The 13994-nt window shown below is 38.7% G+C and overlaps 1 protein-coding gene across 1 annotated transcript in view; it reads right to left on the bottom strand.

Moving 5' to 3' along the window:
• Nucleotides 1-13994, bottom strand: part of LRP2 (LDL receptor related protein 2) — a 213535-nt gene that overhangs the window by 124131 nt on the left and 75410 nt on the right. Inside the window, exons 12-16 of the mRNA XM_050750442.1 lie at nucleotides 13290-13513; nucleotides 11628-11834; nucleotides 8893-9095; nucleotides 6470-6610; nucleotides 4739-4942 (exon numbers count right to left, since the gene is read on the bottom strand). Of these exons, the coding sequence (XP_050606399.1) occupies nucleotides 4739-4942; nucleotides 6470-6610; nucleotides 8893-9095; nucleotides 11628-11834; nucleotides 13290-13513 (979 nt within the window). The remainder of the gene's footprint in view (nucleotides 1-4738; nucleotides 4943-6469; nucleotides 6611-8892; nucleotides 9096-11627; nucleotides 11835-13289; nucleotides 13514-13994) is intronic.

The following is a 13994-nucleotide window of genomic DNA, read 5'->3' as shown; positions in this document are numbered from 1 at the left end:
GTGGAGGAGGCAACTAGGCCAAGAGACAAAAATAAGGGTAATGGGTGCTGAGATGGAGAGATGCATAGGATGGTATGAGAGCACAGATTCCTAATGGACCACATGGCAAAGCGGAGGTTTGGGTGGTTGACAGAGACAGAGACTGAACACTCCACATGTTCTAGGAGTGTGGCTGGACGTTAATGAGTTAATGATAGAGGCTAAAGGAGAGGGAAATGTTCATGATGACCACCAGGTGGGGATGGGGCACTAAGGAAGGGGTGAGTGGTCATGTCCTTCCTCTAAGGCATGTGAGAAGTTGGATGAGGCATCTACTTAGACACGTTGGTTTAGAGGTGATTGTAGGATATCCAGGTGACGTATCCAAAAGGCAGCTGGCACTATGGGTCTGAACCTCAAACAGAGAACTTGCATAGAGGTTTTTATCATGACCTACAGAAAAGTTTGCTTGATCTTTCCCTCATTCCCCAGGTTGGGAAGAAAAACACTCAGTAAATGCACTCTTATAAAAGTCTCCCCGGCCGGGCGCGGTGGCTCAAGCCTGTAATCCCAGCACTTTGGGAGGCCGAGGCGGGCGGATCACAAGGTCAGGAGATCGAGACCACAGTGAAACCCCGTCTCTACTAAAAATACAAAAAAAAAAATTAGCCGGGCGCGGTGGCGGGCGCCTGTAGTCCCAGCTACTCAGGAGGCTGAGGCAGGAGAATGGCGGGAACCCGGGAGGCGGAGCTTGCAGTGAGCCGAGATCGCGCCACTGCACTCCAGCCTGGGCAACAGCGTGAGACTCCGTCTCAAAAAAAAAAAAAAAAAAAAAAAAAAAAAAAAAAAAAAAAATAAAAGTCTCCCCACAATTATTTATAGTTGCTACATAGATAGTAATCAAAGGCATGAAAGGTGTGAAATTATTCAGAGAAAGGAGGACCAATGTTGAACAACAGATTTACAGTTTTTTATAGAACAGGCAAAAAAGAAAAGATCTCCAGGGTACACTAGAAAAAAAAAATGATCAAGAAATAGAAGGAAATCCAGGAGTATGCTGTCATGGAAGAAAGAATTGTTGAGAGAAGATGGCCGAAATACCAAATACAGAACTGAAAGGCATTATTTAATTTAGCAAGAAAGAGACTAGAGGTGACCAGGATGAGAGGGGTTTCAGCCACCTGGGGGGCAGATTGCGAGAGGTGAGTAATCAGTGAGAAATGTGGAAGAGGGGATAGTAAAGTGCAAATCAATCTTTCAAGAAACTTGACCATGAAATGTAGAGAAGGACTTATCACTAAAGAGGAACATGGAGTGAAGGGTAAGTTGCATATTTTTTTAGGATGGGAGAAACTTGAGCATATCTGATGATAGGGAAGTCAGTAGAAAAAGAGAATTTGGAAAAGAGAAGGTATCATTGATGGAGGGAGTTTTCCTGAGGGCTTCATTCAGCTAATCCTGACTTTTAATATGATTTCCTTTTATTTTTCTTTTTCTTTAGAGACAGGTCTTACCTAGGCTACAGTGCAGTGGCACAATCATAGCTCACTGCAGCCTCCAACTCATTACCTCAAGTGATCCTCCCAAGTATCTGGCACTACATCACACCACCACCACATTGGTTAATTTGATTTCTGACTCATTTCCTGAATATACTGTGTACTCATTCAAGAAGAAAAAAAAAGAACAATGTAATGCCTCCCTCACCAAAGCTTACAGAGTCAGCATACCACTGATGATGAAGAATATTTTAAAAGATTGCTCAGCATATGGACTTGAAGTTTACCAAAAATACAATGAGAATTCCAGATCAACAAAGCAGAAGGAAGCTGACCTGTGGAGGTGCCTATGGGAGACCTGACCTGCGTGCAGCTGAGAAACCCAATACTACCTTTTGCTGAGCACTAAGCTCAATTGCAGTTCTCCAAGCTCAATTGTAGTTCTCCAAGCTCAGTAGGCCTGATTCTAAGTCCTCAAAAAAGATAATTTCTGGTTCAAAATAGCAGATTGACAAACCAAACATGTTTATCTCCTCTTTCTACCAAACGCTACTTAAAAGACAGTAAAATAACAGCAGATGAGCAATTCCAACAAATATTTTAAAAGCAAGGTATTGGAGGAGTGATAACTCAATCAAGAAGGGGAAAATGCTACAAACTAAGTGTCAACAGAAGACAGACACACACCCATATATGCAGAAGCCTCAGTGCACTCACACTCAGAGGCACCAGGTCCTAAGAAAGACAGGGGCAAGGAACTAAGGGGCTCAGATAAAGTCAGGAAAAGGAGCAGTCCAATGCCTAGGTCCCTCCCAGATCCTGAGTGTCACACCACTCCTCTATCTCCTCTAATGGACCACAGATTTTCTTTCTGGAGGAGCTGAAGCAGAATGGCTATGGGTTCAGAGCACAGTCTTCAATGGAGAGCTGAGATGGACGTGGAACTGAGTACAGGAGGATTATAGGAATACTGAAAGGGTGCCCTCAGCTCCCTTTCCTCTGCCCACTCCCAGAACAGACCACCATTTCCCCATATCTTCCCCTTACCCCAAGAAGGAGAATGAAAGCATCTATGAAGGAGAAATTAATCACCCCCAGAACAGACCACCATCTCCCCACATCTTCCCCTTACCCCAAGAAGGAGAATGGAGGCATCTATGAAGGAGAAATTGATCATCTCCAGAAAAGACTCACTAATGCTGCCTTGGGGAGCAGTCTGGTAACCAAGCCACCTCCCTGTCTGAAGCTCACCAGCTGACAAGGCCTATCCACATGTACAGACTTTCAGGTCAGGTTTTATAACCTCATCCTAAATACCAAACTAGCAACTCAGACATTTGGAGAAAGCTTCCGTCACAAAGAAGAAAGGTGAAAAGAAATCAAAAGGAAAAGGAATCCAGAGAAAATGGAAACAGAGGAAGATTAATTTTTAATGTCATATCCATATCCATATCAAGGTCATATCCACAGAAATGGTACTCAGAATGGCACTGGACTCAATGCTAGATATTAGAGGTCACTGGAGCAATGTTTTCAAATTCCAGATTTAAATTAACTTGCAACCTGTACCCAGCCAAACAGTCAAAAGGAGAGCAAAATAAAACGCTCACAGACATTCAAAGACTCAAAATATATGCCACCTACTTATGCTTCTCAAGAAGCTATTATATAACATGTTTCAGCAAAATGAGGAAATAAATCTAGAAAAAGAAATAAATGGCCTGCCACAAACAGAAGGTCCAGCACAGGGGAGTGGCAAAGAGAAGTCAGAAGATAAGAGCCGTGCACCAGGCCAGAGAAAACAAGTCCCAACCGGAACACAGTATAGGGGTCTCAGAAGGAAAAAAAAATTATAGGCTGTTATCTGTCTTTGTACAGGCATTTGATAGAGCTATTGGAGCCTTTGGGGAAAATGCATGATTGTTATATTTTAAAACTAAGCAAATGAAGATGTGGCAATTGTCAAAAATTGTCAAGAAATGTCATCCTAGAATTGGCTGAGCAGTGAACAATATTTATATTCATATTATGTTAATAATATAAACACACATTATTAATGTAACCAAAAGTATAATCTAGCTTTTTAAGGAGAATGGGGGGAGGGAACTCAGAAGCTGGGACAGAAGAATGATGTAAGAAAGCAAAATGCTCACCTAGAATAAGGAAGTAAATACCAAAAATGATAAATCAAGAAATAGAAGTATAAACAAAGCATTTAGAAACATGGAGACAAACAAAAGAAGAAACAGTCAAAAGAACTGTTCCCTCCCCAGAGCAGGTCTGGATTGGGGACAGGGTAGGGTGGGCAATATGGCTTTATATTGAGAACAGATATAATGGTATCCAACATTTACTGAATATTTACTATTTTCTAGCCATTACTCTAGGTGTTTACATGTATTAGCCAAAAATTCTCTCAACAACCTTATGAGCAATATATGACCTGCATATTTTCCAGATTAAAAAATTGAGGCATAAGGAAATTGAGTAACTTGCCCAAGGTTACAAAGCTAGGAAATGTGGGAAGCTGGAATTCGGAAGTAGGTAGCATAGCTCCTAAGCTGGCCCTCTTAGTTGGTATGTTATATTGCTTACAAATTTTATTACTAATACAAGCTGAACCATTGGCATTTACATAGTCCAGCATTCCTGAAGAGATGTCTTCCCCTTTAATCAATCTGGCTACTTGAGTGTGAAAAACAGCTTCTAGTCAATTAATCTGTTAATGGCTCTCATATACTTGACATTCCTTTTTTGTTAATATTGGTCATTGTTAAAATACACACACATTCATAACTCTTTTTTTTTTTTCGAGATAGGGTTGCACTCTGTTGCCCAAGCTGGAGTGCAATGGTATGGTCATAGTTCACTGCAGCCTGGAACTCCTGGGCTCAAACAATCCTTCCATTGCAGCCTCCCAAGTAGTGGGGACTACAGGTGCATACCACTATGCCTGGCTAATTTTTTTCTTTTTTTGGTACAAGTGGAATCTCACTATGTTGCCCAGGCTGGTGTCAAACTCAAGCAATCCTCCCATCTCTGTTCCCAAAAATAACTTGTTTCTAAAATAAAGGAAAGGTGTTTGTTTTACCTTAATCCATAAAAAAGCAATAAATTTATTTTCTCAATCTAAAACTATTTAGGAGGCTTTGTAAAGACTCTGCTTAAAAATTAGATACCGAGTTTTAATTATCAAGTTATAAGTATCATTGCGATAAAAAGGCAAAACATGCACACACACACAGAGAAACGTTTCTCACCTGTGCCATCAATCTTTTGTTTAAAAATCATGTGTTTTGACATATCTGAAAAAAAGATAGTGCTGTCCTGGGCATCAAAATCAATCCCAACAAAGAAAGAAGGATTCCCCGAAACTGGAACCATGACATCTTCCTGGGTAGACAAGGTGAACGGGATCCCACGAATAGCAACTTGGGATGAAAAAATGAGGAAATTCTGAACAGCTGTAGGAAGAAGAACACAGCACAGTCAGCCACAGCATGGTTCTTTCCCCTCCTCCCAAATTCCAGATAAATGTATCCACAGAGCAAACTTTAAATTATAAAATATAATTCTGAAATAAATGTAAAAATAAATTTTTGGAAAGCATAGTTAGAAATAATAGAGGGAAGAAAAAAAGATAAGCATCTATGAGGGTGATAGAAGTATTAGAATCTTCCTTCTTCCTAAGAAATGTATCCTTAACATTTATTTATATGAAAAATGATATCCATATGCTTAATTTATAAAATAGTATTAGCTGAACTCTATAATAATTCCATAATAATCCTCAAGTTGGATTAACTTCTGCATAGAGATCTACACCAAGAATCTTACTGTAGATACCAAGATAATTAACAGCAATCAGGAACATAAAGATATAAAGGAGTGAAAGCAGGGAAGGAAGGGGAGGGATAAAGGAAATAGGTAAGAAGAAGTAATGTTTAAAATCAAATAGGAGATTGTGACAGTATGTCAGGGAATCAAGAAGATGAAGGAGGTATGCCCAAGACGAAGATAAAAATTGCAGGAATGGAATTTAAAAGCAAAAGTATTAGACAATGCACTATTGATATAATAGTTAGAAATACATGGTATTTTTTAAATGAGGGTGATTTTTCTGAATCTAAAACTACCTAAGAAGTTAACACATTTGTCTGGTTAGAATAAAAGAATTTATATACTACACTAGAAACAGCAACATCTGGAGAGCAAGAATTTGTCACAGGCACAGAAAGGAGAATTGTACAAGTGAAAATAAGAAAAACAAATATTACCGGAGTGCATTTCATCATTAGCTAGGGCCCAGGCAATGGCTTAAGTATGAATAGATGTATAAGAAACCAAAGAGGAAGAAAGGAAACCTTCAAGGTAAGAATGAAATCAGGAATATGGAGGCAGATACAAGAAAGTTTGAACTGAAAGATGAAAACCTGTGTGAGGAACCGAGCTACCCCAATGCTCAGGGGTTCACTTTGGAATACAGAGAGAGAGAAAAAAAAAAAGCCAGATGGGATTCAGATGTGATTACCTGGTTGAAAGGGGCATACGTGGTGGTCTAGGAGAAGTCAAAGTGGGGAGAAGTACAACTCTTCCCATCAAAGTGAAGGCTAACATCTAAAGTGGAAAAGGTATACATGGTATAGAAAAGAGTTCAAAGTTCAACCACATGGAATTTCAAGACTATAGTTAATAGGAGAAAAAGGTTTCAGGAAACAAACAAAAAGGAAAGGGAACCCAAGAAAACCTTACATATGGGATTAAAACAAAATCCCAAAAGACAGAAATTTACATTTTTGAACATAGCTCTGCGTATAGTAGAAGTGGTGCCTACCAAGGAAGATGCTCTGTGGGCTACAGAAAGCTTATCTGCAGTGAAGAAGTTACACAGGGAGCTGGTCCAGTTCAAGAACAGCAGTTAGTCTAGTTACAGGTTTGGACACACATACACCTGTGCCACCTGCCAACAACATCCAAAACAGACTTCTTACCAATGCAGTGGCGCTCATCTGTATCCAGCTGGAAGCCAAACGTGCACTTGCAACGGAAACCCAAACCATCATTATCTGTTCTGTGGCTGAGGACACAGACCTGCTCACAGCCCCCATTGTTATCTTTACACGGATTGGTCGCTGGAGGGAAAAATGCACAGGGTTAAATTGCAATTAGAAATGTGTAATTATCCAAAACACGAAGCCACTTCTAGCCCTTTTCACCTATAGGTGAAATAGAGTAATGGATTAGCAACGTATTGAAAACATTACTACTGGTTACTACTGAATACATCCACATCTGGCTACATTAGCCCTCCCAATATCACTGCTGCTCTCCTATCCACTCTCCAATTGATGGTGGCAAAAAAAAAGGAAAGGACTCCTTAAACTTTCTCCCCTGCCGGGCGCGGTGGCTCATGCCTGTAATCCCAGCACTTTGGGAGGCCGAGACGGGCGGATCATGAGGTCAGGAGATCGAGACCATCCTGGCTAACACGGTGAAACCCCGTCTCTACTAAAAATACAAAAAATTAGCCGAGCGCGCTGGCGGGCGCCTGTAGTCCCAGCTCCACGGGAGGCTGAGGCAGGAGAATGGCGTGAACCCGGGAGGTGGAGCTTGCAGTGAGCTGAGATCGCGCCACTGCACTCCAGCCTGGGCGATAGAGCGAGACTCCATCTCAAAAAAAAAAAAAAAAAAAAAAAAACTTTCTCCCCAATAATTATGTCAGAGTATGTCTGCTATCCTCCATGATTAGAAATAACTGCCAAAAGAAAACCCATACTTCACTGCTTTTTTGCCATTTGTAGGATATAATAAATATTACTGGACGCTTACTTTGTAAGTAAACCAACTTAATAACCAATAGCTCTAAGAGGTAAGCATTAGTCCTCCAATTTTACAGAGGAGGAAACCAAAAATCTAAACAGTTAAATAACTTGCCCAGCATTATTCAGTAGCTAAACAGCTTGACTGGGATTCAAAGCCAGATCTGATTCCAAAACCTTAAATGTGTGCAACACAAACCAGTTAATACTTCCAAAAGCCACTCTCAAAGTGGTGACCTTAGGAAGATCACTGCCACAACTAGAAATTTTATATCTGCTTTTAAAATTGTCTTCTTAGCCTTTGACTTTCTTTAAAATATTCTCTTTATCTTCTCAGGTGGATTGATTTGGTGAAACAATAGGCAGATGTCATTTTGAGCCAAATAATGAAAATAGTAATTTTAGCGATCACATTGATCATTGATCTAGTGGATCTAATGTGAGGGCAGGTGTGAGGTTAGTTGTGAGTTGAGTGTAAAAACTATTCCAAATAGATATTTCCAAAAATGTTTTCAGATAAAATATCTATTTTTAGACAAATATATATTTTCCCAGGATGATGACACTGAAGGATATTCATCTAAATGTGTCAGTTCTAGCGGTTGGGCTTTTGTTAACTGCATTACTTTGTAGTCTTTCTTCATCCCAAATAGATCCATCACTTAACATGAGAGTTTTAAAGCAAATCTGTTTTCCTCTAAATTATTATTCACCAATATTAAACCTTCTACCAACATAGTGTAGTTTATGTTTATTTTTCTTTGATCCATAAGCAAATACAGAAAAGAGCCATATACAGTCCAGATAGACGTATCAAAGCTCAAGCTATAACCTGGAAACATAAACAAAGCTTACGATAGGCCAGGTACAGTGGCTCACGCCTGTAATCCCCACACTTTGGGACGCCGAGGCAGGAGGATCGCTTGAAGCCAAGAGTTCCAGAAAAGTCTGGCCAACATAGTGAAAACCCCATCTCAGAAAAAATAAAAAGAAAAAAAATACGTGGTAAAATAACAGACGACTAAGCAGTGTCTGAATCAAAATATTTCTTTTTTTTAAATAAGTGACCAGCCAAAGAGACACCAAACCCAGCTGGCCTATGACAGATTAATCAGAACCAAAGAACAGGTGACATACATATGCAACAGAGAAGAAGAAAAAAATGGCTCTGACATTGCCTAAAATGGACACTTAGACATGTCATTTTCTTCTATGTGACCTGTTTCCTTAACTGTAATATTAGAAGTTTGAAATAGATGTTTTTCCCAGTAGAATAAGGATAGGTATTTTGGTTTGGTTTGTGAGCTGCTATAGCCCCAAGCATCTTTGCAGGTGCCAATAAACATCTGTTAAATAAATCTCTAAATTCCCTCTAGATTTGGCATTTAACTCTGAAATACATCAATTTCTCCAGAATGCTCCTAATCTGTAGAACCAGTTTCAGAGAGTTTAACACTCCGGGTAAGCAACCCTTCATATACTTGAGAATGCCACCCAAGTCACATGAGACCCCTCATTATTAACTTCCAAAGCTTTGAGAAAATCTTTCCACCAAGTCCAGTACCAAGCATGGTTACCACTGTTCTGAGGCTTACCATAGGGCTGTCTGAGGGAATGGTAAACAGTCACTCCATAGGGTCTCAGGGAAGCCTGGTAGTACACTTGTGGGTTGGTCTCTGCGAACTTGTTTGCCTTCAGCACGGCCATCTTTGTCCAATCAGTAAAGAATACCTGACCTTCAAATAAACTTATTCCAAAGGGATGAGGAATGAGGGAGCCTCCATGAACTACAGTCTTCCTGTTATAAAAGACACATATATCATACAATTTGTTAGTTTTGCTTTATTATAATTAAAGCTGTAGTTAGTTCAATTAAATGCCTGAAAAGCTAAGTAATTTCTTGTCACAAATACGGAATAGATAGAAAAGATACATTTTAGATGTATACATATTTCCATCTACATATGATAGAAGGATTTTCATGTTGTCTCTTGGAAAAGACACTTGAGACTTACATTTCAGTCCCAGTCAATCCTTTAGCTTGTCCTAGACTTTTTTGGAATTTACTGTTTTCCCTTTTGATCTTCATTCCTTTTAGGTTGCCCCACATCTAAAAGGCTAAGATGTGAAATAGCATGTTGAATACCATAGGTGAAAGAGTATTCCAAGACTTTGGAAGTCTGGGAAAGATGCCTTCACCAATTATTTTCCACTGCACCATTGACCATTTCCTAGCAATTAGGGAGCAGGACAGTGAGTGGTAGGATTAAAGCCTCAGCAAACGCCCAGATCTGCTCCTGACATCACTGTAAGGAGAGCAAGAAGCAATGCCACTACCACTGTTATGCATCTGCTTGATGGAACTATCAACTGATCATACTTGTAATGAAGGCCCAAAGCCACTTAACTGGGAAGAAAATAGAAGTAAAATTAGGCACTAAGCAAAGAGAGGAAATCAACAACATGACTACGTTGTTGTTGAAACAACCCCCCATGACTACGTCTCCATAAACCATGATTCAGTTAGATACATGAACAGAGTGAGGCAGAGGATGGTTGATATGGGAAAACTCTTATTTTCTTTATTTTGGCGTAATACAAAGACCTCAAAGAAAAATATTAGCATACCCTGATAACTAAAAAGGACAATAGAGCTCTAAGAAAAGACTTGAAGATATTAAAGCTGGGAAACACACTAACGGGGAGTAAACAAAGAAACCTAAGGTGGCAGGTTAGTGCACACTTTGAAACATTCCACAATGACACGGTACATTAAGAATAGAGAATAGTTTCTTTTTCAGTTAGCAGATTCCAGAACCGTGAATGCCACCTGCTGGCAAAGTGAGAGGCAATGACTTTATAATTTCAGCTGTACTTGTGAGCTTTAATATTTCTTTGATGTTTCTTCACAGCCAGCAAACCACTCAAATCTTTTCGAAACTCCATTGATTTTTATCTTTTATGCTTTACTTTTTTTTACTTGAGCAAAAGTTAGACTATATAATGTAATGCTAAAACATCCCAAAGAGAAAAAATTTAGGCAATTTCACAATTATTTTATGTGACTTAGTGGGTTAGCTAATTTTTACATAAAATGTATTCATATTCTCCTTATGGAAGCCAGTTTCAGTGATAGGAAGTCACCACATTAATACCCAATCACTTCATTTAACGAAGCAGAGATTGTTCTAAGGATATATAATCCAGTGGCAAACTGTGATATTATCCTTACAAAATGGAAACCTAAGAGGAAACAAAACTATAATATTGCTTTCGTTGAGAAAACATAAAATCAAGTCATTGGGAAAAATTAAATTAACCAGCCTATTTGCTGAATCCACCCAAGAATAATATTTTGGGTCAAAATTTGAAGAACATGTTTTACCCAATTTTTGAAAATACCAAAAGGAGAGGATCTAAAACAGTTTTTTTACATTAAGTTATAGTTAGCTTTAATCAGAGTACAAAGACGAAAAAAAAAATGTGCCATATTCAGCCAGGTGTAGTGGCTCATGTCTGTAATCCCAACACTTTGGGAGGCCGAGGTGTGCGAATCACTTGAGGTTAGGAGTTTGGGACAAGCCTGGGAAACGTGGTGAAATGTTATCTCTACTAAAAATACAAAAATTAGCCAGGCATGGTGGTGTATGCTTGTAATCCTAGCTACTGGGGAGGCTGAGGCAGGAGAATCACTTGAATTTGGGAGGCGGAGATTGCAGTGAACTGAGATCGCATCACTGCACTCCATTCTGGGTGACAGAGTGAGACTCCATCTCAAAAAAAAAAAAAAAAAAAAGAAAGCCATATTCTGCATTCATATATTGCCATTTAAGTATCTTTGTACACCAGGTAAAAGTACAATACAAAGAATTTCTCCTTGAAATTTGACATATATAAGAACAGAGTAAAATCCAATTAATTCCCAGTAGGCAACATCGAATACCTAATAAAACATGCATTTATTGGAGGAAAGTTAGAAAATGAAAAGGGAAAGTAATCTTGAGAAACAAAGCACAAATGAACTCTGGAGTAAATGAAAATAATGTGCATCATCTGGAACTAGGTGAGTAGTTGGAGAGGAGAAATCAAAGAACAAACGCTGGAGGTTATAGTTAATGAGGGTTTACCTCTTGCGTTATGGGACACAAGAAAAGTTGACAAAACAGAGCAAGTCACTTCATGCAAATATCAGTACAAAGGTCATTAAAGCTATTATGTCAACCAACAAAGCAATATTTTCATTCTGGTACTTTGATGTTTCTCTCCAACCATTTTATGCACTTTCCCCACAACTTAATAAAACCATAAAGCCATACAAAATACTTCTTACCTTTGAATTCCATCGTAAGTTACAGTTTCAATGTAATCAAACCGAGAGTCAACCCAGTAAACACGCTTCGATATCATATCCAGAGTTACCCCAGCAGGCCATCCCAGCTTTGTTTTCACCAAGTCTTTACGGTTGCTGCCATCCATGAATGCCCTTTCCAACTTAGGTTCCCCAGAAAGGCTCTCCCAATCTGAGAAAAATAAATAACTACAAAAGAAAAACAGAAGATGAAAGAATCTGGTATTTTACAAGTTTACCTGGGAATTTTTTTTTAATAGTGTATTTGGATCAATGGAAATTTTATCCAGCTGATTAGAGAACCACAGTATAAAGCAACAGGGAAATTAAGTATTTTAAAGAAGAGAGAGAGAGAGAGAGAGAGAGAGAGAGAGAGAGAGACTGTGGGGGTCAATCAGGAGAGTCAACAGTTCCAAATAGCAACTACTATGATGCACTAATATGGTAGTCTAAAAGTTCACATTCAGCCAGCCAGGCACAGCGGTTCATGCCTGTGGTGCCAGCACTTTGGGAGGCCAAGGCACAAGGATTGCTTGAGGCCCATATTTCGAGACCAGCCTGGGCAACATGGCAAGACCCCATCTCTACAAAAATTAAAAGATTAGCTGGGCATGATGGCACTTGCCCATAGTTTCAGCTACTCAGGAAGCTGAGGTGGGAGGATTGCTAGAGCCCAGAAGTTCAAGGCTGCAGCATGCCGTGATTGTGCGGCTGCACACCAGCCTGGGCAACAGAGCAAGAACCTGTCTCAAAAAAAAAAAAAAATCATATTCACCTTCTGAACTTCCTCCTCTATTTCCTTTATCTGTCCTTTGCTTCTCTTTTTTACACCCAGGAAAACTTACAAATACCTTTTAAAAGAAGCTATCAAGCCATTTTGCTCCTCAATTTTCCATTCTGAAGCACAGACAGAGAACATTTCCATCATTTTCAAGAAGGATAGCTGATATAATGAAGTAGAACTGAATAATCATCATTCACCAAGACTAAAATAGCCTAAAGCTTATCCAAGGGTCCTAAGACCCAATTGTGAAATTCTAGGAGAAAGCTACGTCTCCTATAACACTTCTCAAATGTGAAGATTGGGAAATTTGAATTTAAACCTGAAGAAAAGCATTATCAGTGATTCTGGGTTGATTCAGACTGAACAACTTGTAATGAGATATTAGCATTGATATCTCAATCCCAGCCTGTATCAAGAAAGTTCTGAAAGGAATAGTTCCAACCTGCTTTCCTGTCTTTAAAAATCTTTACAGCGAATTCATGTTACTCATCTTAAAAATAATGAAACATAAGTAATGTTTAGTTGTAATAATAATATTAGATTGAGTTAGAACACAGAATCCAATCTCTTAGCTAGGAAAATGTGGCAAACACTAAGAATAAAGTTCATACCCCCAAAACAACTAGTATTTTTAGTACACCAGTAGGTGTGTTTGGGTGACATGTCCTCACATAGGATTATATTTAATAAACTCTCTTAAAGCTTATAAAAATAAGGGCACAAAATAGACATGGGTTCTAGAGTACAGAGCCTAAAAGAAATCAGAATGAGCCTTCGATTAATCCAATTGATGTTCAATGTATAGAGGGAGAGAGAAAATTCTGAAAATACAGGAATCAATATGTTTTCACATCACTTACCCAACAGTTGGGTCCACGGCAATTCCTCTAGGATGCCCCAAGTTTTCAGTTATAAGGGTAACCCGGTAGCTTCCATCCAAATTTACCATATCTATGCGGTTGACCTTGGTTTCCACCAGATAGATTTTATTATTAACCCAGTCCACAGCCAGGTTCTCTGGGGTTTCAACAGAAACATTGAGAACCTCTTGGATATTTAAACCATGAATGTCAACTGAAAAAACCTGAAAGAAAAACCAAAATTATTATATTTCCTCAGCATCACTAACTACATGGTTTGTTTTGATTTTTTAGTTATAATCAAACCAGAATTGCTAAAAATCTAAATTCTCAACTTTTAGAAATTTCATGCAAGTTATTTAAATAAATGAGAATTGTATTAATGGTATGATAAAATGTAAGAAGAAGAAATAAATAAAATTCCATAACGCTTTAGGAGTTTCTGAAATTTATGTTTCAAAAATCTCCATTGCATTACTCCAAGATGAAATTAAACCCATCACACTTTCCAAATAAGACAGTGGAACAAAATTTTGGCCATTAAACAAAATACTGTCAATATTTGTTACTTGATCCCGAATTACGGTTCCATTTAGAAGATGCAGGTAAAAATCTGATTTTTATCATCCAGAAAAGCAGTGTGCTTTTTACATTTTAAATGATCAAATTTCAAAAATTACCACCAAATATCTATCCAGTTTTGAA

Source organism: Macaca thibetana, chromosome 12, assembly GCF_024542745.1.
Source record: "Macaca thibetana thibetana isolate TM-01 chromosome 12, ASM2454274v1, whole genome shotgun sequence".
In the NCBI taxonomy this organism is placed as follows: domain Eukaryota; kingdom Metazoa; phylum Chordata; class Mammalia; order Primates; family Cercopithecidae; genus Macaca; species Macaca thibetana.
Note: the sequence above shows the minus strand (reverse complement) of the source record. Positions and strands in the feature narration are given on the sequence as shown.